The sequence below is a fragment of the Amphiprion ocellaris genome, chromosome 3 (assembly GCF_022539595.1).
Source record: "Amphiprion ocellaris isolate individual 3 ecotype Okinawa chromosome 3, ASM2253959v1, whole genome shotgun sequence".
NCBI lineage: Eukaryota > Metazoa > Chordata > Actinopteri > Pomacentridae > Amphiprion > Amphiprion ocellaris.
The window spans coordinates 39,076,769-39,103,559 of NC_072768.1; the positions used below are offsets into that span (position 1 = coordinate 39,076,769).

The 26,791-nt window shown below is 37.3% G+C and overlaps 1 protein-coding gene across 1 annotated transcript in view; it reads left to right on the top strand.

Annotated features, from left to right (window-relative positions):
- LOC111569225 (spondin-1-like) overlaps nucleotides 1–26,791 on the top strand; it is a 159,412-nt gene that overhangs the window by 11,794 nt on the left and 120,827 nt on the right. Inside the window, exon 3 of the mRNA XM_055009128.1 lies at nucleotides 17,888–18,021. Coding sequence (XP_054865103.1) covers nucleotides 17,888–18,021 — 134 coding nt within the window. The remainder of the gene's footprint in view (nucleotides 1–17,887; nucleotides 18,022–26,791) is intronic.

Sequence of the window (26,791 nt, forward strand, 5' to 3'; positions counted from 1 at the left end):
TCAGTTGTCAGTGTAAGTGATTAATATTAACTCTACTCTGTTGATATAATGCCAACCAGCAACGGTAAAAGAAGCCTGGATACATTAGCTTCTTGGTTGAGCTCCGGTTGGAGGTCATTAACCTCCTCAGAAGTCTTTGTCATTGTGCCCATTGCTGCTAAACTCCCACAATGCTCTCTGCTTTAACATGAACTGTAGTCTGAGTGACGCCTCCTCTGGTCTCTACAGTGTTAAACAGCAAGAGGCTCCAGGCTGTACCTAACAAACAGAAAATTGAGTTTAAACTACGTCGTATGGTCAAAAGTATGTGGACAGCTGAACAAAGTCTACATACATGTCAGATTTAATCTGCTTCTGCAACTTTCTGGTGAGATGTAAGTTTGTTTCCATCATTCTTGCCTTCATTATACAGAACAGATGACATGCAACCCAGGTTTGGCTGGAAAAAAACATTGCAATGTGCGAAATTTTGAACATCTTTGCAGTTTTCATGTTTCACTGCATTAAATTAGATGGAAAAATCAGGCATATGTCCTCCCCGATTGTCCATCCCTAAATTTCCCTCTGTTTCAATCCAAATTCAGACTTCAGGAAGCAATTTGACAGTTTTTTTTACGAGATAATACCAAAATTATCAAATAGTTCAGGTTTACTCGAGTATCAACACCCTGAGTGCATCTGAGATCAATTATTCATCCGCTGTCAGTCGTGGAGCTCCACAACCATCGACATCCAGAACCAAAATTTTATTAAAATGCAGCCAAACAAACAAAAACCCTAATTTTTCTGGATTAATTTGGCTTCTGATGTGGTGTAAAGTCTCAGATGTCTGGCTGAGGTTCGACCTTTTAGCATCCTGCAGCAGAGTTGCCTCTGGGTTCAACTTTTCTAAACTGCAAAATGAGCATTCTTTGTATTTCTACAAAGTTTCTTCACAAATGCAAAACAAATAACTGCCATGGGAAAAACCAAATGAAAAAGAAGAATCAATTAAAAACACGAGATGCAGGAGAATAAACACCAGCGGTTGGAATGAAATTGTGAGTTTTGCTCCTCAGGCGGGATAAAGTTTGGAAATCTGGATGTTTTTCTTTTTTTTTAATTTGAACTTTGGTGTTTCGACTGGAGTTCTCACAAACTAAGCAGCAGCTCCTTGGTTTCGTCTGATTTCAGATGAAGGAAATTTGTAGCCGTCGGGCGGTCATGCGGCGCCACCAGCTCGCTTTAGGTTTAAACAGTTCAAACTCCAACATCTCGGCTCTATTTGGTTTCTGCTCCCTGCACAATAAACACCTCTCGGCCTAAACCTCCGGGTCCCAGCAGAGTCTGGAGGGAGGCTGAGATCAGTGAGCAGAAAGTGGAACAGTGAGAGCTGAACTTTAACACAATCGAAGCTGACAATCTGGCTTCTGCAATCTGTTTGATACATATTGGTAAATCCATCAGGCTGTCTTTGTTCTTTAACTGACGGCTGTAATTTACACTTTTGCAGGGGAAAAAAAAACAGAAAACTGATGAAAGCCTCCAGAGATGAGCAGCTGTCAGAGCGCTGTCAGGGAAAATATTCAGTTCTGGAAAGAAAGATGCGTTGCGTAACGTTGCATTATCTCAACGAAAACTAGAAATTACTTTGAGAATAACTTTGTTTATTAAAATTCATCGACATTTGCGCCGCTGGTGTATCACCATGTCGATAAGAGAAGATACAGAATTAAGATTTATTTGACTCTGGATCTGGTCCTGGATGAGGACTGGTTTCAGACTGTCTTGGGTGGATCTTGGACTTTTTTAGGCATAGTTTAGGTTTGGCTTTTTCATGATTTTGCACAATTTTTAAAGACTTTTTTAGGACTGGTTTCAGACTGTATTCTGACTGGTTTTGAAAATTTGTTTTGACTTGTTTAGGTTTGATTTTGGTCCTGGTTTTAGACTTTTTGAGGACTGGTTTCAGACTGTCTTAGGCGAGTCTTAGACTTTTTTTCACCCCAAGAACACCATCAAGCATGGTGGTGGCAGTATCATGCTCTGTCAAACTGGAGCTTCACACAAAGTAAATGGAATAATGAAGAAGGAGGATCACCTCCATGTTCTTCAGGAAAACCTAAAACCATCAGCAGAAGGTTGATCTTGGACATAGTTGGATGTTTCAGCAAGACAATGAGTCCAAACACACATCAGACGTGATAAAGAAATGGTTCCATCAGGTTAGAATGAAGGTTCTAGACTGGTCTCCCCAAAGTCCTGACTTAGACCCATCAAGAACCTGAAGAAACAAGTCAGAAAGACGACAAATGTAGTTGAACGGAACCAATTCTGTCCAGAGGAGTCAAAGAAACTTAGCTGTCGTTGTGATCCATCAGAGAGGTTTACATAATAACGCTCGGATGAAGTTTGCACAGCGATTCCTGAAAGTTTATTTTCCGCGAGCTAATTATGCGCCCGGATCTGCAGCGTCACAATTGTTATTGTGCAGTGGAAGAGCGGCCAAATGAACACAGTTGTGGTTCCCTGGACGGCGGTTTGTGTCTCTGCTCGCTCTCCGGTTGTTTCTGGCAGCCGTCCTGGAATGTGCCGGCCGCTGCTTCGCTAAAACACCTCAGCCCACAGTGGTTTTTTTCCTTCAAGCAATAATCTGCTCTTTGTCCCCGTCGCCGCCGTTAGAGGACTTCTGTCTTAATGTGTCGGACCTTTTTTTCTGAATGTATCGCCCCTCTGAGTTGGCTTTCATTGTCTGCCGCTGTGTGTCTTTGTGCTTATGTGTGCGCTGAATGGCCATGTGGGTGTAGTTGTGTGTTTTTCCCAGCCCTCCTTGCGATACCGCGGGACGTGGGTCATATTTATCTAGGCCAGCGATGTGTTATTGCTCAGGGAGCTTGTTTGGATAAGGCGAAGAGATGAGCAGACATGAGATATTATCTTCTTTCAGATTATCCAGGGTTCTGAGTTTAGCCGAGGATAAACAAACCCAATTACTTGAAGGTGCCACAGAAAAGTCACAGCCTTTAAATAGAAGCAGTGTACAGTCGTGGATGAAAGTTTACTTGGACTTGTAAAGGCCGTGGACATCACATGTCCTACAGCTCTGGATTTTCTGTGATGGAATTTTTGAAATGCACGAGTCTTTGTCTTTCATAGATTCATTAGCAGTCTTTTGGAAATATGACGACACCTGTTGAGTCAGCAATACTCATGCTGCAACTTGAATTATCAGTTTTGATGATGCACAAAATTGTGTTAATCAGATTTTCTTAGTTTCATGGCCTCTTAACCTCTCCTGAGTGATTACAATCGACTACAGCTGCTGACTCCTCTGATCCACTTTAACCCTCGTGTCGTCCTGCGGGTCAAAAGTGGCCTGGTTTAAAGTTTGCAAATGTGGAAAAAAATAATTTTCACAGTGAAACTTCTGATGTCCACATTTTCAACATTTTTGGGAAATCTTTGAACATTTTTTGGTGGAAAAAAAAGAAATGTTAAAAATGTTTCTTAAGAACATTCACAAAAAAAAAAACCCAAAATCCAGTGAAATTCGATTTTTATGTGAATGTTCTTAAAGAAAATATCAGAAGTTTTACTGATATATATGTAATCACTTTAGATATTTTTAGGATTTTATGGAAGATTTTTACTCATTTTTTGAAAATATTTACAAGAATTTTCTTGCCAAATTTGTGGGATTTTTTGTAAAACAAAACTTTTAAGGGAAACTTTTAAGGAATTATTGGAATTTTCTTCCTGAAGGTTTTGCAAATTTTCAGAAATTTGGGGAATTTTGTTGCTGAGTTTTTGGATTTTTTTCAGATGAGGAAACAATATTTTTTGGTGCCCATAAATGAAGACAACAGGAGGGTTAAATAGAACCTATTAGATCCACTCATTAGACTCGTATCTATATGTAAAGTCAGGAACACGTTTCCATCCACTTGTGAAGACCATTTAAATCATATTAGTCCTGAGTTTCCAGTGACTCCTAGAACTCTGAATGTTCTATGACTGAATGTCTGAAACACATGAGTCTTTGTCACAAAAAACAATCATGTATCTTCGACTTTTTTTTTTCACCCCAATAACACCAAGCCTAAAGCATGGAGGTGGCAGTATCATGCTCTTTGGAACTGGAGCTTTACACAAAGTAAATGGAATAATGAAGAAGGAGGATCACCTCCACATTCTTCAGGAAAACCTAAAACCATCAGCAGAAGGTTGATCTTGGACACGGTTGGATGTTTCAACCAGACAATGAGTCCAAACACACATCAGACGTGGTAAAGAAATGGTTCCATCAGGTTAGAATGAAGGTTCTAGACTGGTCTCCCCAAAGTCCTGACTTAGACCCATCAACAACCTGAAGAAACAAGTCAGAAAGATGACAAATGTAGTTGAACTGAACCACTTCTCTCCAGAGGAGTCAAAGATAAACCAGAAGATTGAAGCCAAAAGAACCTAGTTAAGGTGGAATTGGACAAATATTAGCATTTCTGTGTGTATATTTTTGACTGAGCAGATATTTTCTATATCTGTTATAAATGTGATTGTTTCTTGTGACAAAGATTCATGTGTTTCAATGACTCCGTCATATAAATCAAGAGCTATAGAAGTCATTGAACTGCCAGGATATACATGGTCTTTACAAGTAGATGTGAACTGTACATAAACTCAGCTTTGAGAGCTGCAGAGTGATTGATGGGGACCTGATATCTAATGTAATCACACTCAGAAGTAATCATCTGCCTCTTCATTATTACACTCAGGAGTTCACAAGGACAGCAGCTGTGAGCTTGTTGACTTCCAGTAATACCAGAGAACAGTTTACACAACTTTTATTTATTGTGGCTGATGAGCTGGTTGCTTCAGATACTTGAGGTTTGCATAAATAATGTTGTACGCTGCGCTGATTATACCACATCATGTACATTATGCATCAAGAGTGCTGGGCCGCAGCTTCGTCCTTGTTGTGCTTCTGGATTCTTTTGGGATTCAGTCGTGGCTCTTCAAGTGTTGGAGAAAATGACTTCCCACAAGGAGGTGACGGATTGATGTGAAAAAAAGTGGATTTTTACAGCCATTCAAAACAATTTCATAGATATAAGTGGTGGTTATGCAGATCTGAGTCACAGTTAATCAAACATAATGTTTGTTCAAGCTGTACCCAGAGTGGTTCCATTTAATAATACATTGAATTCAGTTAGCTTCTGCTGCACAGGAAGTGATTTTAGCAAATTGTGGTTTTAGATGTTACTGGGTAGTTTAATCACACTTATCAAAGAAACGGCTTTAAGTGATGCCAACCTATAACTATCTGTAGCGATTCAGAGAAACAGCGTCTAGCAGGGGAGTTAGCATGAGCTGCCTGCAGCTTCTCAAAGAAAGATGAATTTACTGGAATCACTTTTGATTTGTCTTTTTGAGTTAGCCACCTTTAACCGCGGATGCGTGTTTTCTGCCGTATATTTGTTTTTGATCTAAATACGTTTCAAATACAGCAAACTGTGACTAGTTTTGTATTTTTTTGACACGTCTTGTTTACAAAAGTTCTGGTCGGAGGTCATTAACCACCACTGAAGTCTTTGTCATGGTGCCTCGTTGCTAGCTAACCCCCTACAATTTATTTTGAATGAAACTTCAGCTCCTTTTGAACAATTTTTGAATAAATTGGGGAAATGCTGAGTCATTTTGAAAGCTTTTTGTCATTTCTTGGACAAATTTTAAGACATTTGGGACAATTTGGTATAATTTTGGACGTCTTTTTGAGCAGTTTGTTTTTGAGTCATTTTTGACAAATATTGAGAAATTTGGACGATTGTGTCTAATTTTAGACTACTTTCATGCAATTTGACCAATTTTTAATAAATACATATTTGAGTTGTGGTAAAAACTGACACCACATCAGTTTTTCATCCATCCAGGTGTCTCTGTCTAACTCTAATCGAAATTTGACCAATTTTGGACAACTTTGGAGTCCTTTTGGACAAGATTTGCGGTCCTTGTTTAGTACCAAGATTAACATTAAAAGTTAGTATATACTCTAAAATACATGTTCTATACTACAAACAAAACTTATATATAATTTTAATATCATCACAGATACTAAAAGTAAACCCAAAGTCTATATACAGTATTTTCACCGCATTAGAAACTTGGTTACAATTCCCACTCGTGAGTTCTGGTCTGAGGTCATTAACCACCACTGAAGTCTTTGTCATAGTGCCCCTTGCTAGCTAAACTCCCACAATGCTCTCTGCTTGCCAACATGAACTGCAGTCTGAGTGACGCCTCCTTTGATCTCTACAGTATTAAACAGTAAGAGGCTACACCTGGTGGAACAACCAGGTACTACAGCTGATCTCCTTATTTTTGAATGAAGATAACATTAAAATAATAACCTCCTGACACAATGGAAACTTCAGCACTTTGAGACGGTTTGATTGTGTACTGTAGGGAGGAATGTCGGCTATTGAGCGGTGGGATGAAGCAGCTCGATTGTAAACTGTACGCTGGAATGTCAGCTATTGAGTTATCGGACTCAGCGATGGGGAGGTCTTAAAACCTTTCTGTTATGTATCCAGGATTCAGAAAGGTCCCGTACAGGTAACAGAGTATAGATCCAGGAGCACGATTAACGCTGGAACCATCAAGGAAGTCATCTCTCTTGCCAACAGCGGCGTCAGCGTTGGAACTTCCATTTCATGAAGCACAGACTATTATTACCACCATCGACACACATGATTAGGGAGCAAAATGATCAGTTTTCCTCAAATAAAATGCAAAATAACATTTAATTTAAGTTCATTTTACTGTCTCAAACTGTATTTTTTTTGTACAATATAGCAAATGAAATTGAAGATTTACAGATTTGAATGCGAAACTGGAGAGTTAAAGAGCCAATGTGACAAACTACACTACTGTTCAAAAGTTTGAGGTCACCTAAAAATGTCCTTATTTTTGAAAGAAAAGCAGTTTTTTTCAGTGAAGATGACAATAAATGAATGATAAATCCAGTGTAGACATTGTTAATGTGGTTGACTATTGTAGCTGGAAACAGCTGATTTTTAATGGAATATCTCCATAGGGGTACAGAGGAACATTTCCAGCAACCATCACTCCTGTGTTCTAATGCTACATTGTGTTAGCTAATGGTGTTGAAAGGCTCATTGATGATTAGAAAACCCTTGTGCAGTTATGTTAGCACATGAATAAAAGTGGGAGTTTTCATGGAAAACATTAAATTGTCTGGGTGACCCCAAACTTTTGAATGGTAGTGTATTTTTTGTCATGCTGGCAGTTTAACTCTCCAATTTTGCACTTAAATCTGTAAATCTTTGATTCCATTTGCTGTATTGTACAAAAAAATAGTTTTTCACGATAAAATGAACTTAACTTTTTTTTTTTAGGAAAACTGATCATTTTGCTCCCTAATCATGTGTTGATGGTGGTAATAATAGTCTGTGGAGCCAGTATTTCTAAACACTGTGTGCACATCTGCATTCACATTTGTCATTGTGTTTGCATGTGGTTACTTGTGTTTGCTTGTGTGTCTGTTTTCCAGCCACTCGGTTTGTTTAGGCTACTGCCAAACACAATCAGGCTGAATAAAGAGCCACAGTAGTTCCCCTCCATCGCTTCTGGCCTCCAAACAATAAAAAAAATCCAAAAACTAAGCGGCGACATTTTCCGTGACACCAAACAACTGTAATTTTACTCAGCTTATTATTCCAGGAGAGCGGGCGGCGCCGTAATTTCCCATTTAATTAAGCATTTATTTGGCCGGACAGTAAATTGTCGGATCCTCGTCCAGTTTTTGGAGCTGAATTCTTTTTGTTTTTTCATGTTTTTTTTTTTGTGCACAACCTCCTACAGATGAGCTGTCAGTCACACTGTGTGGACAGCTGTGTCCAAGGGCAAAATTTCACCACCAGAAACCCAAACAATATGTCTTTCTGATGAGAATCTCTGCCAGCAAACAGACAGAAGTGAGTTTGGGCGGCACATGTTTGTCTGCAGGTCACAAAGAGGAGTGGAAGGGTAAATTCACAGCACGAAAGAATGAAAATAAATGCAAAAAACAAGAGCAGAACTGACAGCTTTTTCTGCAGAATGTTTCTAGCTTTCCTCATGACAACAAACTATCCAGTAAATAGATTCAGTGATGAGTCAAACAGAGGCAGCAGATGTGTTTACCAGTTCAGAATTAACTGCAGAGGCCTAAAGTCTAATTCTGGTTTGACCCAGTTGTGCCTGGATTCTAAAAAACCTTCTAAAAAGTTTTCAAGTTTGAAACCTTGCAGCTGTATTTGTAACTTCTATGCTTTCTGTTCTCATAATTACAGAAAATAAGTTCAGAATGACATGAAATCTGTCCTAAATGACTCAAAAATGATCCCAAAGACAGAAAAATGATCCAAAGTGAAGAGAAAAGATTAAAGTTGACATAAAACTTGTTGAAAATGACAAGAAAATTGTCCAGAATGTGTTGTAATTCACCCCAAATTACCCCAAAATGATCTAAATTAGCTGAAGATTTGCAGAATGACACAAAATTAATCCACGATACTTCAAAAATGATAGAAAATGACTCAAGATTTGTGCAAAATGACTTGACTCGCAAAATTGCTTGAAATTAATCCAATTTATAAGTCAACAATTGTCTAAAATTATCGGAAAAAAAGGTTCTGAACAGAAACCAGATTCAGTGTTTAGACTGAAACACCTGGATGGATGTAAAACTGATCTGGTGTCAGTTTTTACCAAACTCAGATGTGTTTTTTTTTATTGGTCAAATTACATGAAAGTTGTCTGAAATTACACAAAAAAATTGTCTCAAATGTCTTAAATTAGGGGGAAAAAAGATTAAAACCTTTCAAAATGAGAATTTCAGTTTATTTCAAACTGGTGCATTCTGCATTAATATGGATATGTAACTATTTATATACCTACTGTTAATAAATTGACCGATTAATGATCTATTAACCGATTAGGAAAAAGAAGAAGGTTGTGCAAGTCAGAAAATGTGTTGTGGATCAGCTGCAGTACCTGGTTGTTCTACCAGGTGAAGCCTCTTACTCTTATTAGTTAAAGTTGCTCTATTATTGTTGAAACAACTGAAAAACCTCCAAACCAAGTCAATACATTCAAGTTCCAGGTTCAGACAGCTCAATCTGGATTGTAAAAGCAGTGATATTGTTGTAATCGTTGGTTTGTAACCCTCGTGTTGTCTTCGGGTCAAAAATGACTCGGTCACGATGCTTAATAGCGTAGAAAAACCCCTAAATGACTTTTTCTCAACTTGAAATTCCAGGACTTTTCCAGTGGAGCTGCATACTGTACAGTTCCAATGTATCGAATGCAATGGAATGTAAGAAATGCAAAATCACCACAAATACAAAATCACCTCAAAAAGATAGAAAGCCACTTCAAAAGATGCAAAATCTCCACAAAGAGATGCAAAAACCACCACAAAATATGTCAAACCACCATAAAAAAAATACAAAATGGCCACAAAAGATGGAAAATCACCACAAATGGCTTCCATTCCATACAGTTCCACTGTACAATAGCCTATACAGTACACTGTTACTTCCCTTCAAAAATGCATTTAAAGCTACTTTCTGTACATTTCTGGTACTTTCTTAAGATATAGAATTACTACCTCTTGTTCAACAAATGTTTACACCTATGCAGTACTTTTAGTGGCAATAACAGTGATAATAAACTTCTACACAGAACATGTGTGATGTAATAAAAACAAGTGGTGTCCAGTGATTAGTCTTTTTGCCCTCTGATGAGGAAAAAACCCACATTTTCACAGTGTGTTTTTCATGTAAAATAGGTTATAGGTTATTTATAATTTTAGTTGAAAATTCAATGAAGCTGCTCTATTTTCGAGGCTCAGTGGAGGTGGGTCAAGAGGAGTGTTCAGGATGCTAAGAAAACACAAGGGTTAAGCTATGAAACTGGTGAGAAGTCCTAAAGTTTGAAGCCATGTCTCTGCTAACGGGGATGTGTCGGGTGTATGAAGGGCTGTGGGAAGACGTCTGGTGTTTCAGTTTGTCCATGTGAAGCTGCAGACGGTAAACACAGATGCTTCTGACTGTTCAAACACGCCGACACAAAGAGCTCCGGACAGAAAGACGACGACCAGAGTCAGGGAGTTTCTGAGCAGGTTTAAATGTGAACACAGACGAAACCTTGGGGAAGTCGAGTGCAAAGAAAAGAAAGTTTTGGCGGGGATAAAAACAAACACCGCAGACAGGAAGATAGATTGAAATGTCACATCAACACTTGAAGACGAGCTGAGAAGTTCTGTTGTCTCGATGAAGACCTCGGAGGCGCCGACATTTCGCCTGGAGCTCTCCATCAATCAAAGCCGTGCTATCACTGCAGAACGCCGCCAAGGTCTCGGGGCCAAATATTGCATCATTTTACATTTGAGTGTCTGAGCCACCCAACCAAGGCGGCATCCAAACAGCTGCTCCGGAAAAAATGTGCGTTCGGAGCTTCATTTCCCAGCAAATGGGGCCAATTCTGTGGTTTTTGGCGTTCAGTTACACCAAACCGCAGCAGAGAGGAGGGAGCCTGTTGTTCATTTGGACTGTTTAATGTAAAAACTGGCCCCAGAGCTGTTTCCTTTACAGCTCCATGCACATTTTCAGTGCAGTGAGGGTCGATTCAGGGAAGTATTGAAGCTGTACTGGATGTACAAATGGACCGTTTCTGTCCATATATCCAAAATTATACTAAATTCTCCCAACATTATTAAAATTCATCCAAAAAATGACAAAAAAAACCTTCTAAAATGATTCATTAGTTCCCCAAGTTATTCAAAAAACTGTTCAAAAGGACTTGAAATTTTGTATAAATGACTTGAAAATTGTCCAGAATTGGTCAAATCTGGATTATCTTCAGACTGAGACACCTGGATGGATGTAAAACTGATCTGGTGTCAGTTTTTACCAGAATTCAGATGTGTTTATTCTTAAAAATCAATCAAATGACATGAAAGTTGGCAACAATTTCAGAAAATCTTCTCAAATTTTTCAATATTTGTCAAAAATGGATAAAACAGACTGCTCAAAATGACAAAAGATGTCCAATGCTACACTAAATTGTCCAGAATGTTTTAAAATTTGTCCCAAAAAATGAAAAAACCTTTAATATTTCCCTGAATTATTCAGGAAATGTTCAAAAGGACCTGAAATTTTGTGCAAATCTTGTCCAGAATTGGTCAGGTTTTGATTAGCTTCAGACTGAGACACCTGGATGGATGTAAAACTGATCTAGTGTCAGTTTTTAACAAAACTTAAATGTGTTTTTGATGAGTAAAATGGTGTGAAGGTTGTCCAAAATTGAATGAAAATTGTCCCTAATATCACAAAATTTCTCCATAGTGACAAAAACTGCCAAAATGAAAAACAAATTGTTCAAAATTCTGTGAAAATTGTCCAAAAACGCTTGAAAATACTTGAAATCACTCAAAACATTGTTTAAAATGGCTTAAATGTTGTTCAGAATTGGTCAAATTTGGATTGTCTTCAATTTGTGACACCTGGATGGATATGAAACACGACAAATTGCTCACAAATTATTGAAAATTCCATGAAAACTGTCCAAAAATGCCTGAAAATACCTGAAATCATTCAACAAAATGTTTAAAATGGCCTAAATATTGTCCAGAATTGGTCAGATTTGGATTATGTTCAATTTGTGACACCTGGATGGATATGAAATTGATCTGGTGTCAGTTTTGAACAAAAATCCATTAAAAATGAGTCAAATGACATGAAGGTTGTCCAAAATTTAATGTAAATTGTCCTTAATATTTCAAAATTTCTCCATAGTGACAAGAAAACTGCCAAAACTACAAACAAATTGTTTAAAAGTCCATGAAAGTTGTCCAAAAATGCCTGAAAATGCTTGAAATCATTCAAAAGAATTGTTCAAAATGGCTTGAATGTTGTCCAGAATCGGTCAGATTGGATTGTCTTCAGTTTGTGACACCTGGGCGGACGTGAAACTAAAGTTCACTGAGTTTCCTGGACCTGAGGAGTGACATTTGATCGTCTGCATCGACTTTAAACTTGACTATTGATTCCTGCGTCTCTGGCTTTGAATTGATTCATGACTCGACAGTCTTGACCAGAGTATTAAATCAGGATTTGCATGTCCTGACTTTGAACTCTTGAGTTTGGACGGCGCTTCAAAGTGTTGACTCGATATTTTACCATCTTCCGTTGGAAACACAGGAGTCTTGAATGGATTTTTAATCATTGATGAAACTTAATGAAAATTGCTCAAAGAAACCCGAAAATTGTCGAAATCACTCAAAAAAAAAAGTGTTCAAAATGGCTTGAAAGATGTCCACGTTTTTTTGTCTTTTAGACTGAGACACCTGGATGGATGTAAAACTGATCTGGTGTCAGTTTTTAGCAGAACTCAGATGTGTTTTCCATCCTTTTACCCTCCTGCTGTCCTCATTTACAGGCACCAAAAAATATTGTTTCCTTGTCTGAAAAAAATCCAAAAATCAGCAAAAAATTCCCCAAATTTCTGAAAATTTGCAAAACCTTCAGGAAGAAAATTCCAATAATTCCTTAGAAGTTTCCCTTAAAAGTTTTATTTTAAAAAAAAAATCCCCCAAATTGGGCAATAAATTCTTGTAAATAGTTTTAAAAATGAGTAAAAATCTTCCAAAAAAATCCTAAAATATCTAAAGTGATTCCATATGTATCAGTAAAACTTCTAATGGATTTTTAATCATTTAATGCGTCTTTGTAAACATCTTGCTGTTTCATTTGTACGCTTTGTGCTGTTTCCTCTAATTGTCCATCATTACAGAACAGACGCTGAATTTCTCTCATGTCTAGACAGCAGTGTTGTGTTTCAGTTGATCTTGTTAGTCCTAATCTTTGTCTACATCCCTCCCCGTCACTAAACTCCGTCTCTTTCCTCCAGCTAATGCCTTCCTTTTCTTTCTTTTTTTACTCATCTCCTGCTGTTTTCTGCCTTTTAGCCTCTTGTTTGTCTGACAGGAGCTCAGTGTTGGTGAAGCAGAGTCAACCCGGCAGTGAATGAAGTAAAGCTTCAGGGGTTATTGTGGAGGCAGCTGCAGAGTTCAAGGTCGGAGGCCATGGGAGCATGTGTGCTTCTGTTTCTGTTTAGTCTTTAAAATGTCTGACAAGGTCTGAGGACCAAAGACAAACCGGCCGAGACTCGTCCTGAATACACAAACCTGTTATCATCTCTGAGAACTGAAACCTTTTCCCACGAGTTTGACTCCAGCTGGTGTCACAAAACCAACCAGAACCTCCTCAGAATCAGCTGGTTCTTCATGTCCAGTAACTTTATCAATGACCAGAGTTCTACCTTCATCCTGTGAATATTTCCAGAGTTCCATAGAGGTGGGTCCAGATTTATCACTTTTTAATGGACTTTTTCCATCATTTCTGAGCCTCAGAATTTCATCAGTCCAGCAGATAGAACCATGACATTTAGGAGGAAAATAACTAAAAAAAATTTTTAAAAAGATGGAAAATCCCCACAAAAATGGTAAAAATTTACCACAGAAAGAGACAAAATCACCCCAAAACCCCCCAAACTACCCTGAAAGACTCAAATATGCCAGCAAAAAGACCAAAAGTCACCACAAAAAGGACCAAAATCACCACAAAACAGGTGAAATTGTGACAAAAACTCAAATTTGGCACAAAAAAAAACATGCAAAATAACCATAAAAATGGCCAAAATTACCACAAAAAGACACAAAATCACCCCACAAAGAGCCGAAACTACCTTGAAAAGTTCAAATATGCCAGCAAAAACATGCAAAATGTAGCCCACAGCGACTACTAGAAAAAGCAATAAACTAGAGTAGATAAAATCTGACACTTTAAACTCTAGCAAAAATCAATAAAGTTATTTTATACAAAAAACAATCTTTAAATAGAACTATGTACGGTGAAGTTAAAATTGCATTAAAATAAATGGTAAATTTGGTTTGCCAGGAGTGTGTGTTGAGTAAAAACCTGAGTGCACAACCAATTGTTGATGTGAACGTACTTCACATCAGCCAATCAGATTGTTTGTCCCGCCCGGGTTTGGTTGCTCTGAAATAAAGTTGTGTTGCACACACACAAAAAAAAAAAAAAAAAAAAGCAGCCGCGGCAAGAGGGAGAAACACAACCCACCGTGGGAGAAATACGCTGTTCATGTTTGGTATAAATGTTTAAAATAAGAAGACCAGATATCCCTGTTCCAGAGTGAAGCATAAGAACCGGGGGAGACTATTTCTTCGGTTATTGTTTGACGCTTCGGTGAGTTGAAATCTGCATATAATCGCGCTAGCCGCTATGCTAATTTTTACTGTTAGTTACATTCACTTATGCTAAACGTTAGCATTCTGACGCGTGTTCGTTTGGTAGTTAGAAGAAGATGAAACGCGGTGTATTCATGTTTTAGAAGTTCATATTTTAAGGTGAACAATTACTATTGTGTGTTGTGTATTGTTGCACAAGGTTAATTACTTTTCCTGAAGTGTGTAAGTTCAATGTGTCGACCTTTAACTTGGAAAACTGGTTAAAACCGGTCATGATATGTTTGAACTGAATGTGTGAAATAGTACTGTGTTTGACAAGATGAGAAATGAGATGAGAGATGATTTACAGTTACTTTGTTTAAACACAAATGTAATTGAATTCTGACCCTGCCCATAGGTCAGGTTTTTGAATTGGCTTCCAATACCAGATTACACTACTGTGACAACTGAAGTCTCCTAAACTCTGCTGAGGATTACTAGAAGAACTTTGAAGAACTCCATTAATGGATGGCGAGCCACTGCCCAAAAGAACCTACCTACAGGTGTGACGTGAGGTAGGATTGAACTGTGTTGTGGGTGTGTGTCACACAACCCATCTGAACGAACTATTGAATTATTTGGACTGAGGACAAAGGACTAAAACTAAGATTGTACGTGATTTACTTCATTAATTGTGTTTCTGTAAAGGGGGATTTTGTACTAGAAGCAGCTGCAACTTTTGTTTCTAGTTGCATTGTCTGTGTCATATTTCACTATAGTTATTCATCATCTGGGCTCCTGTTGTACCTTTAAATCTTCTGATTCAGGTCCCAAAACCTATCTAATTTCTTATTTCTCTTATACTGGTTGCAAAAATCACCACAATAAGGACCAAAATGACCATAAAAGGCACTAAAATCACCACAAAATAGGCAAAATTGCAACAAAAACTCAAATTCAGCACAAAAAAAATCCACCAAATAGGACTAAAGTTTTTTCCTGACCTCCTCAGAACCATCTGGTTCTTCATCTCCAGTAACTTTATCAATGATCAGAGTTCTACCTTCATCCTGGGAATAGTTCGAGAGTTCCATAGAGGTGGGTCCAGATTTATCACTTTTTTTTGTCCTACAGTTCTCATAATTTGTCAAAAATGACTCAAACTGTTCAAAATGTCATGAATATTGCCCCAAAAAAGACATGAAAATTGTTGAAAATGTCAGTAACGACTCAATTTGTTTGTCAAAATGACCTGAAAGTTGTCCAAAATTACTCAGATCTGTTGAAAATAAATCAGAATTTAGATCTGTCAACTGGAGTAGATGTGAAATTAATTTGCCTACAGCTTTTTACAGAAGTGAAATGTGTATTTTATCCATCAAAATCTGTCCAAAATGACTCGAAAATTGTCTAGAATTGGTCAAATTTCGGACAGCTCTATATGTGACACCTGGATGGATGTAAAACTGATCTGGTGTCAGTTTTTACCAGAACTCAGATGTGTTTTTCCTCCTAAATGTCCTGGTTCTATCTGCTGGACTGATGAAGTTCTGAGGCTCAGAAATGATGGAAAAAGTCCATTAAATAGTGATAAATCTGGACCCACCTCTATGGAACTCTGGAAATATTCCCAGGATGAAGGTAGAACTCTGGTCATTGATAAAGTTACTGGAGATGGTTCTGAGGGGAATTTTTTCCAGATTTGGTTGATCTTGCTGCTGATCCTAGAAGTTAAAACTGCAGACTTTCTGCTTCTCAGCTCGCTACTAGAACCTCCTGCTGCTGTCTGAAGGTGAAAGTCGTTTGAACCCTGGAAAACCAAGATCTTCAAACTTGGCCTCTGGTGACGTGCTGGTAGAAACTCTGCAGAAGAACAAACTGCAGGTTGGAGAAGTCTTTCCGACTCCGGACTGATTCCCTGAGGAGTGTTTTCTGAGAACAGGACTTTTCTCTCCGTTTTTTATCTAGTTTTTCCTCCTCCAGTCCTTCAGACTGAAACATCTTGTGACCTTTTGGGTAAATTTCCAGGAAAGTTTCTGCAGACATCGACGCTTCCTCGAGGATGAATTCTGATGACTTCAGTAATTGTTAGAGTTTTAATTTGTTCAAGTTGTTCAGATTTTATCCAGAGACATGGACCCGTTTACAGCAGAAACTGTAGCGATAATGACAGGGTTTAACCCATTCCTATCATATTTTATTCAGCAAAGATCCACTTTACAGTCATTTTACATCTGTGTGAATTTTATGACTCGCTTTAATCATCTTGCATTTTCTTTATGCCTTTATACCCTAATTTTGTCTATTTGTTGTCATTTTATGTTTCTTTTACAGTCGTTTTGCAGCCATTTGTCTTCATTTTGTGTCTTTTCATCAGTTTTCTTGCTTTTTAGTCATGTTGCATCTATTTTGGTGCGTTTTGTGGCTTTTTTTTTACTCTTGCATGTTTTTCTGCCTTTTTGCTGTAATTCTGTTTATTTGTTGCCTTTTTTGAGCTGTCTAATGGTTGTTTTTCATCTGTTTTTGTTCATTTTCTTGTGTATTTTCAATCAGTCCACAAGCTCTTTAGACATTTTGCAACTATTTGTAGTTTTTTTGTGTGTATTTGTAGTAATGCAGCAGCAGATTGTGTTCATTTTGTATCTTTTTGTAATCATTTTGCACATTTTTGCCTTTTTGCAGTAACTTTGTGTGTTTTTTTTTGTCATTTTATGCCTTTTACGGTTGTTTTGCATCTAACTGTTAATTTTGTGTCTCTTTTTAGTCATTTTGCTTATTTTTGTACCTTTATACTGTAATTTTGTCTGTTATTTTACGCCTCTTTTACAGTTGTTTTGTGGCAATTTGTCTTTATTTTGTGTGTCTTTTTAATCGGTTCTCTTGCTCTTTCATCATTTTGCATCTGTTTTGGTGCCTTTCATGGCTTTTCTTTAGTAATTTTGCATAATTTTGTGCCTTTTTGCATTAATTCTGGCTATTTTTTGCTATTTTACACCTCTTTTAAAGTTGTTTTTCATCAATTTGTTTTCATTATTTTGTGTATTTTCAATTAGTTTTCTTGCTCTTTAGTCATTTTGCATCTTTTTGTAGTTGTTGTGTGTGTAGTTGCAGTAGTGCAGCGTTTCCCAAGAAGATCAACATGAAAAATTGTCCAAATATATTCAGTTTAGTGTCACAGAGGAAAAAAGAAACCAGAAAATTTTCACATTTAAGAAGCTGGAATCACAGAATTTAGACTTTTTTAGTCAAATTATTGCTCAAAACAATCACGGATTATCAAAAATAATTGGGGATTCATTTAATAATCGACAACTTATTGATTAATTGTTGCACCTGGATGCATTTGCAGTGAGTTTGATCTGCAGTAAAGATCAGTTTGAGACCCAGATGACGGTTTAACGTTACAGAAATAAACAGTCTGATGCTGATGTTTCCACTTGACATTTTTAAGACCCGATCGAGTCGTTCTGCTCAGAAACATCAGCCTCCGGTAAATAAAATCCAAACTGTTGTCAGAAGGACAGTGATGGATGGTGATGTTGTTTAGAAATCTGCTGCAGGAGAATAGAATATAATCTTTTCTTTCTCTTTTGCTTCCAGATCATCGACGAAGACGACACTCAGTTCATGACCAACTGTCCTCCGGCGGTGACGGAGAGCACGCCTCGGCGACGCACCAGGATCCAGGTTTTATGGACGGCGCCCCCTACTGGGTCCGGCTGCGTCATTCTCAAGTGAGTTTTCATTAAATCCTCACCGTTAAACACTGTGGAGGCTTTTAATAAGCAGAGGAACGTCTACAAATATCAAAATCTGCCCACAGAAAACCTAAAGGTTGAGCGTTTTCATCAGTTTTACGCAGTTTCTTCATTTTGTGTGTTTTTCGATAAGTTTATTGTTTTTTGGTCATTTTGCATCTTTTTGTGAGTCTTTGCAGTAATGCAGCAGCAGATTGTGTTAATTTTATGTCTGTGTTCATCTTGAACATTGTTTTTGCCTTTATGCAGTAATTTTGTCTATTTTTGTCATTTTACACCTCTTTAACAGTTATTTTGCACATAATTTTGTGCCTTTTTGCACTTTTTCCATCTATATTTTTGCTATTTAATGATTATTTTAGTTGTTTTTCAGGCGTTTTTGTTAATGTTCTGTGTCTTTTCAATCGGTTTTCTTGCTCTTTAGTTATATTGCATCTATTTTGTTGCGTTTTGTTAATCATCTTGCATAATTTTCTACTTTTTTTGCAGTAATTCTATCTATATTTTGCTGTTCTACACTTCTTTTACGGTTGTTTTGCAGCAATTTGCAAAAATAATTCAAAATTTTTGTCTCGTGATTGTTGGTTGTAATTGAGTCAGTCATGGCCTTTTGGTTTTGTTGAGAAATGCAGAATTTTTTGTATTTTACAGAATCTGTTTGGTACAATCAGTTTATTTTTGGCGAGTTTTTAAATGAGACAAATTGAATAATTTTAGCTCACCTTTAAGCACAGATTTGGGTCGTTTTTCTACTCACCGAAGAGTAGTTCAGGGCTGTCGGAAAGTTTGAAACCCAGTGATGTTTTTTCCCTAGTTTTTCTAGTTTTTAGCTCTGAGAAATGCTGTGATTTTGATGTTTTTATTTTTATTAAAGATAATGTTTTTTGGGGGGGATTTAGCATCATTTACAAGCCTTAGCGATGACTGTTGGTGGAAAATCAACCCCAAAAGTTGAGCAAATGAGTAAAGAATGATGTGAACTTGGTTGTTTCATGGGCGTTTTTCTTCATCCCACCTGTGCAAACACTGCCTGCAGTTGAGCCAAAAAAAAGGAAAATCTGAATTTTTGTCATGTGACTGTTGGTTGCAAAATGAGTCAGTCATGGCTTTTTGGCCTTGTTGACAAATGTAGAATTTCTGTATTTTACAGAATCGGTTTGGCGAGTTTTTAAATAAGTAATTTTAGCACAATTTTCTGCTCAGATTTGGATCGTTTTTCTAGTCACAGATGAGTCGTTTGAGGACTGTCGGAAAGTTCAAAATCCAGCAATTTTTTCCAGTTTTTTCAGTTTCTGGCTCTGACAAATGCTGTGATTTTGATGTTTTATTAAACATAATGTGTTTTTGGAGGGTATTAAGCATCACTTACAAGCCTTAGTGATGACTGTTGGTGGAAAATCAACCCCAAAAGTTGAGCAAATGAGTAAAGAATGATGTAAATTTGGTTGTTTCTTGGGCGTTTTACTTCATCCCACCTTCCACAACTCTTTGACAGAAACACAAAGGTCGTAACGATGGGTGACTTTAGTTTGTGTGACGCGTTTAATGGAAATCATCAGTTGCATAACCGAAAGGGAAAAGCATATGGTGTACTTTGGATAATGGAGAGCGCTAATGGAAAGCCGCTTATAGGTAAAATTAAAAAACTGACGGCACGATCTGTCAAGTTATGTAACTCCGCAGCAGCAGGAGCGTTTAACTCACAAAAAAAACCTGGAAATGTGTTGAACACAGAGAGTGGTTATTGGTTGTAGGTGGTGAATTGATGCCAGGTGTTTCTGTGGAAGGCCGGCGTAAAGTAAAGGGACAGATGATGGCTGCTGGGGGCAGTTAGTGGTCGGAAGCAGGTGTGACTCTAAACTCGGTGTTATTTCAGGAGCGCTATGTGAACGTGTGACCTCGGTTTTATGTGTGAAATCCTCAGAAGGACGTTCAGATCAGATCACTGTTGTGTCTTTTAAAGGCTCCATAAAATAGCTGCGAGGATGCTCATATTTTCACTGGTCAGACAGTATTCTTATATATTAACAAAAGGCAGATGGGTTGAGAAATGCTATGAATATTTATGACAGTAGGGCATAATTTAAGGATTTAAAAGTGTAGCTTGACAGTGAATTTGGCCAAGAAACATTACTGAGAGTGTTGGCATGTATGTTAGATTAATGATTAATTATTGACATTCCCAGACTGAAGATTATACAAAGAGATGCTAATTGTAATACTTCTAATGTTGAGGTACTAATAGTCTGCTGTGTAACAAAGTACAACAGGTCCTCGGTTTACGACGTCCTCGACCTACGGCGTTTCGTGGTTACGTCACCATCTCCGATAAATTTATTAAGAATGTCTTGTTCCATCATTCAAACGTACGGAGTTAGTGACGATCAAGCAAATTTTGCTGTGAAGTAGTTGGCGAATGGAGCGGACGAATACGTCGTCATGCGTTGATATACGAGGAAGACGGCTTTGTTTCCATTCTCTGGTTGTACGCCACCTTGGATTGTGCTACTTTCACTAACTTTTTGCCCTTCATTATGGCTCCCAAGCATAAGTCAGACTCTTCTGATGGCGTTCCGACTTACAGTGAAAATCGCGTTGCGTCGCGCCGTAGGAACGGTACTCTGATGTAAGTCGAGACCCCTGTGTATATTGATTTTAACCAGCGCCAATCGGAATAATGATGCAGAAAGCTGCATCTTGCAACCTGACAGGAGCCTGTTTTGTAAAGTCCTGGAAGCATGAATCTGTGTTGCTGAGCTGGTCATCAGTGCTCTGCAGTTCCAAGGTGGAAATGCTCATGATGGGTCTGCTAGCATACAGAAACCACACTATGGACATGCTAACGAGGTGAAAGTCTTGATTTTCACTGGAGGGGATCTTTAAAAATAAATGCACTTTCACAGTAATTCATGATTAAGTTATGTGCACCGGCTCACCTTCGCAGGTTTCTTGTGTTTTATATGTGCAGCAGCTATAATCACATCCAGAATTGCATATTTCTGCTCCTAGAGTTCGCCGTTGCCTCGGTTTTCTTTGTCGTCGAATGCAGATTGATTGAACACAGCGAGCTCACTGTTCAGCCCCTGGACTACAAAAACTCACATCACGATGAACGCATTAATTCTTAATGTTGTTCTTAAAAAAGCCACAGGCTGCCGTGGAATTGAAATTGTCAGGAAGGGAAACCAAGACAGAAAACAAGGATTGATTTTTACGCAGTCTCTGCCTGCACCAACGAGCTAACGAGTAGCTGCTACCATTAATACGTGATGAAGTGTAATTCAGAAAAACGAATTACATGTGGACAGTGAGTTATGGCAACGTGAAGCCAAATGGAGAATGTAAATGACAGTAAGTCAGAGCGAACACGCCTCTGAAAATGTCTTTTCCATCTCCTCATCCGACGTCCTGGAGGGAATAACCTCCCTGACATGCATCTCTTCCTGCGCTGAGCGAGGTGCTACGACTTGCCCTTACCTCCACCGTGTACTCACAGCTGTTGCTTTTAATTTATTTGCTGCTGTTGTCTGACAGATGGCACGTAGCCACCCCAGTGTTTGCCAGTTCAATAAATCCAGCCCCGCGTGGTGCAACATCTGCTATGCAAATTCACCTCGTATTACTGTCACTTTTGTCTGTCAGCGGCGAAATAGAGATTTAGCATTACCTCATCACTTTGTCTTCTTCTGCAGCCGTCTGATGCTGCAACTTTCCCGTCACTTCGTCTTTGTCGGGAGGTTTTGGCAGCAGGTTAGAGCTGTAAACTTCGCTTTTATACTGTCCAGTGTCAAGAAAAATAATAAGAACATGCAACATTGAATATAAAATACGTAACTGATTGAAGCGCAACTTCTATTTTCGAGTTTTTGTGAATGTTTTATGCTGCTTAAGCCCCAATATTACACACATAGATAATAAAATATAACACATATTGTTTTAAGGCTAAATAACATATTGGAGCATCAAAACTGACTCTTAAAATGTCTGAAAATAGGAAAGAAGTAGTTAGCTTGAGCTAATGCTAACTTTAACTATTCCAAGTGCCGCTTCTGTTTTCGAATTGTTATGATGATTTATGCAGTTTTAGCCCCCAAATTACTCATATAGATAACTAAATATAGCCTGTATATTGTTTTAAGGCTAAATAAGATGGCGGCGCATCAAATGCAGCGGGTTTAAGCTGTAAACTTTTATTCTGTCCAGTGTTGAGACAAACGGTAAAAACATGCAACTCTATCAAAGGACCTCCACATGTTCCCATCATCCCTCCATGGAGATGCTTCCTTTCCTCTTTATCCTGAAGTCTGCTTCCCAGTCGGAGGCTTTAAGTTGACGTCGATCTCATGTCTCTGAGTTCATTCCAGCGAGTTTCAAATCAGACTTCTTACAGTAGAAAACGTTGCTGCGCCGCTTCGTCCCCGTAGGAACCCAGTCGGTTCTTTCAGTGCTGCACAGATCCTCTGAGATTTTCTATTTTTATGTGATGCCGGCTGCAGCACCTGCTATTTGGAAATCAGTGCAATTATTTTTCCAGCGGTGGGGGCGATAAAGCTGCCAGTGACAGCTGTAGCACTTTAACGGAGAGACTGGCTTTTATTACAGGACTAGCTGGAGGTTTAGACGCTTATTTATATGTTTCTGGAGATTCTTGTTCAGCTATATGGTGGCAAAAAGCCAAATCTGCTCTCAGACTTTAAAGGCATATGATTAAAAGATCGATTCCACTCTGCGTTTAAATATGAGCAGGTGCTTCGTTAAACTGAAACAGGGAGAATCAGCCAACTCTGCTGAATATTTTACTGTTACAGCTCAACTAAATCATCATTATTTATACTCTGAACCACAGAACTTAGCAGCAGGTTTGAAAAGCTTATTTTTTCTTGAGAAAATCACCAAAATCACAGCATTTAGCAGAAGCGGGAAGTCAGAAAATCATGATAAATTGTCAAAATCGCTTAATTCTATGTGTCTTATTTAAAATTTGAACTGTTTTAAACCGTTTGGACCAGATTCTGTAAAAAAACTAAAAAATTTGGACCCATGACTGACTCAGACTCAACTAACAGTCATATGTTCAAAATAAAACTGAGTTTTTGGTTGAACTGCAGGCAGTGTTCACCCAGAAAGAAACAGAGACAGGTATGAAAACAAAGTAAAATTGTAAATATATGTAAAAATTCACATACCTGTAGTATGTGACCCTGACGATTTGTTCATTGTTGGTAGCACCTGTGCACACCCAGAAAAATACTGAAAAAAATAATGTCCTATTACTACAAATGTACTTTTCAAATGTTTAAGGATAGCTGCTAGCTAACACTACAATAGCATTAGCTAGCACTTGGCACAACTAGCTCAAATACAACTGAACAGTTTGGTCTTTACTTTCCAGTTTTGTGAAAATTTTATACTGTTTTAGCACCAAATTTCCAGATGCAGACAACAAAATGGGTAAGAAACAGTTAAAACACTTTATCTGAAGCTAACTGCTCAAGTGTAGCAGGCTTTTATTTAATGCCGCTTTAGCAACAAAAAGCTTCCATGCATAGATGACAAAACATGGCAAATATATGGCAAAAAAGGATGTTAAAGCATCAAAATTGACTGAACACAAAAGTAGTTAGCTTGAGCTAATGCTAAAACTAGTCTTAATAGTCCAAGTGCAGCTCCTGTTTTCTAGTTTTTGTGATTTTTTTTTAAAGTGCTGTTTTAACCACAAAATTCTGCAACAAAATATAATGAATATATTTCTTCATGGCAAAATAAGATGTAGCTTTGTCAAGTCCACCTCTCTTTCCCTCCAAAGGACGCGAGGACAACTCAATTTAAATTTCCAACTCAAACTTTATTTTCCTTCTAGTTGGTTGGTCAAAGTATTTCAATGGGTTGTAAACCTTTAAAGACAGAGAAACAACGTTCATACCATCAAACACAGAACCAAAAAGTTGACATATTAGTCAGTTAACCATTTAAATCAACCAATCATGCAGTGCAGTTAACATAAACTTGGCCATATAAAGAAACAATTTCAAATCACCAAAAAAAGCAAATAAACATTTCACCAACCATTGGCGTCTTTGGACTGAATCCATGAGTGGACTTGGATCTTCTTTGTTCTTTCCTTGTGTCTTTCTCTTCTGAAGGTTGTTTGCCAGACTGGCTGAGCTTCCTCCAGTCCTTCCCAGGTGCTCTAAATCAGTGCTCACTGATCAGGTGTCAAGCACCAGGTGTCAGGTCCCTCCTTGCTGCTACCAGTGCATTCTGGGAAGTGTAGTTTTTAGGTCCCATGTCTTGAGATTCAGCTCAACAAGCATTATAACTGACTTTTCAAATGTCCGAAAACAGGAACAAAGTAGTTAGCTTAAACTAGTGCTAATTCTAGCTTTAACTAGTCCAAGTGCAACTTCTGTTTCGTAGTTGGTGTATTTTTTTTATACTGTTTTAGCCCCAAATACACTCCTATAGATAACTAAATATAACAAATGTAATGTTTGTGGCTAAATAAGATGTTGGAGCATCACAACTGACTTTTAAAACGTCTGAAAGCAGGAAAAAAGTAGTTAGTTTAAGCTAATGCTAATTCTTGCCTTAACTAGTTCAAGTGCAGCTTCTGTTTTCTAGTTTTTGTGTTGTTTTATGCTTTTTTAGGCCCAAAATTACACACCCGTATCGCAAAAATATATCAAATATATCTTTTCATGGCACAATAAGACTTTTTAAATTTCTGAAAAAGGATAAAAATAATTAACTTTAGCTTAAGCTGATGTTAGCATGTATTTTAAGTGCTTTAGCCCCAATATTACACATGCAGATAATGAAATATAACATTTTAAGGCAAAATAAGATGCTGGTGCATCAAAGCTGACTTTTAAAATGTCTGAAAACAGGAAAAAAGTAGGTAGCTTGAGCTAATGCTAACAGTAGCTTTAACTAGTCCAAGTGGAACTTCTGTTTTGTAATTTTTTTATGCTGTTTTAGTCACAAAATGACATTTTTTCACAGCATTTCTAACATCTATAGGCCCTTGGAAAACGTTTCACATGTTGATTGCAGGTTTACATTAATCAACTAAAGAAGCAAACGTTCATTTAAGAAAAGACTTAGAGAAAATTGGTTATAATGAGTTTGTGCTGACTGAATCACACAAAATAAGCCAAACAAGGCCGACGCCTGAGCAGTCAGACTGAGAGACGAGCTTTAAATAAACCCATTTAAAGGAGAAAACAAAGATACTCAGAAGTATGAGTCAAGCTGCATCAAGGGATTATTAGTGACATTACAGGGGACAAACTTTGGGCTTTAGCTCCAATTAAAGAGGTTCAGATAATCCCAGTGAAGTTTAGGTTTATTTACCTCCCGTCTGCTGGTTTATGATGCATGTTGGATACCAGAACTGAGCTGTTAAAACCAGAACCGATGGACAAAAACACTAAAGAATCAGGAAAATAAACCACAAACACACACATTTTAAATTTACCATGTTTAGAAAACAGAAACTAGCAAATATGTCCACCTGATGAGCTGGAATCAGAGATGTTTGGGGGCTTTTTAATTAAAAATGAAATAATCTGAATTGATAAATTAACCAAAGCTGTGAATAAATGTCAAATAGTGGAAGAATAAAGGAGCACAAAATGGAAATTCAGAGTTTTAGCACTACAATTAATGTTTGGGCTCAACAAAGTAGAGTAAAGCAGGTTTTTCTAATCAAATTATGTTCAACAAACAAACTACACAGAATTAAGAGAATTAACTTTCCTTAACCTTCTGAAATTGTCCAGATTGTTAAAGTCCTGAACTCAAAGTGAACGAAAATGAAGTTTTGAAGCCAATTTTATTGAATTCCCTTAACAAATACAGCAATTTGAGTTTAAATTATGCAGAATTTTAAGTAGATTCAACATAATTATGTTGTGTTTTGTCAAAAATAATGTTAAAAATGACTTTTTAGAGCATTTGATGTCAAATTTGGAAATTTTACACAGTTGACTGAACGAAATAACTACTTTTTATGGTTATTTTCCAAATGTTTTGCATATTTTACCAACCAGATGATAAAATAACGATGCACAGATCCTTTAATAATGAAAATATTTCTTATATTACTATAACATACCTCAACTACTGCAGAAATCTTAGTTTAAATTACGTAGAATTTTAAGTTGATTCAACATAATTACGTTGTTACTGCAAAAATGTTTGTAAACCAAAATCTTTTACTAAATCAATAAATCAGAGGTTTTTTAAAATCATTTTCTAAATTTACAAATTTTCCACTAGTTGATTGAACAAAATAACGACTTTTTATAGATATTTTTTTTATATTTTAAAAAATATTTTACAACCCACAAACATGCTCCTATTCCTTAAAAAAGATGTTTTTGTTCAATCTCATTACAATATCTGTAAGTTTTCAAACCAGTTTCATTACGTTACCTCAACTACTGCAGGAATTTGAGTTTACATTACACCAAATTTTAAGTTGATTGAGCATAATTATGTTGTGTTTTGTCAAAATAATGTTTGCAAACCAAAATCTTTAACTAAATCCATAAATTAGATGTTTTTAAACAACTTTCTAGAGCGTATTATGACAAAAAATGTAAATTTTACACAGCTGACAGAACAAAATAACGAGTTTTTATGGCTATTTTCCACGTTTGTTTGCATATTTTACCAACCAGATAATAAAATAATAATGCACAGATCCCTTAATAATGAAAATATTCCTTATATTATTATAATA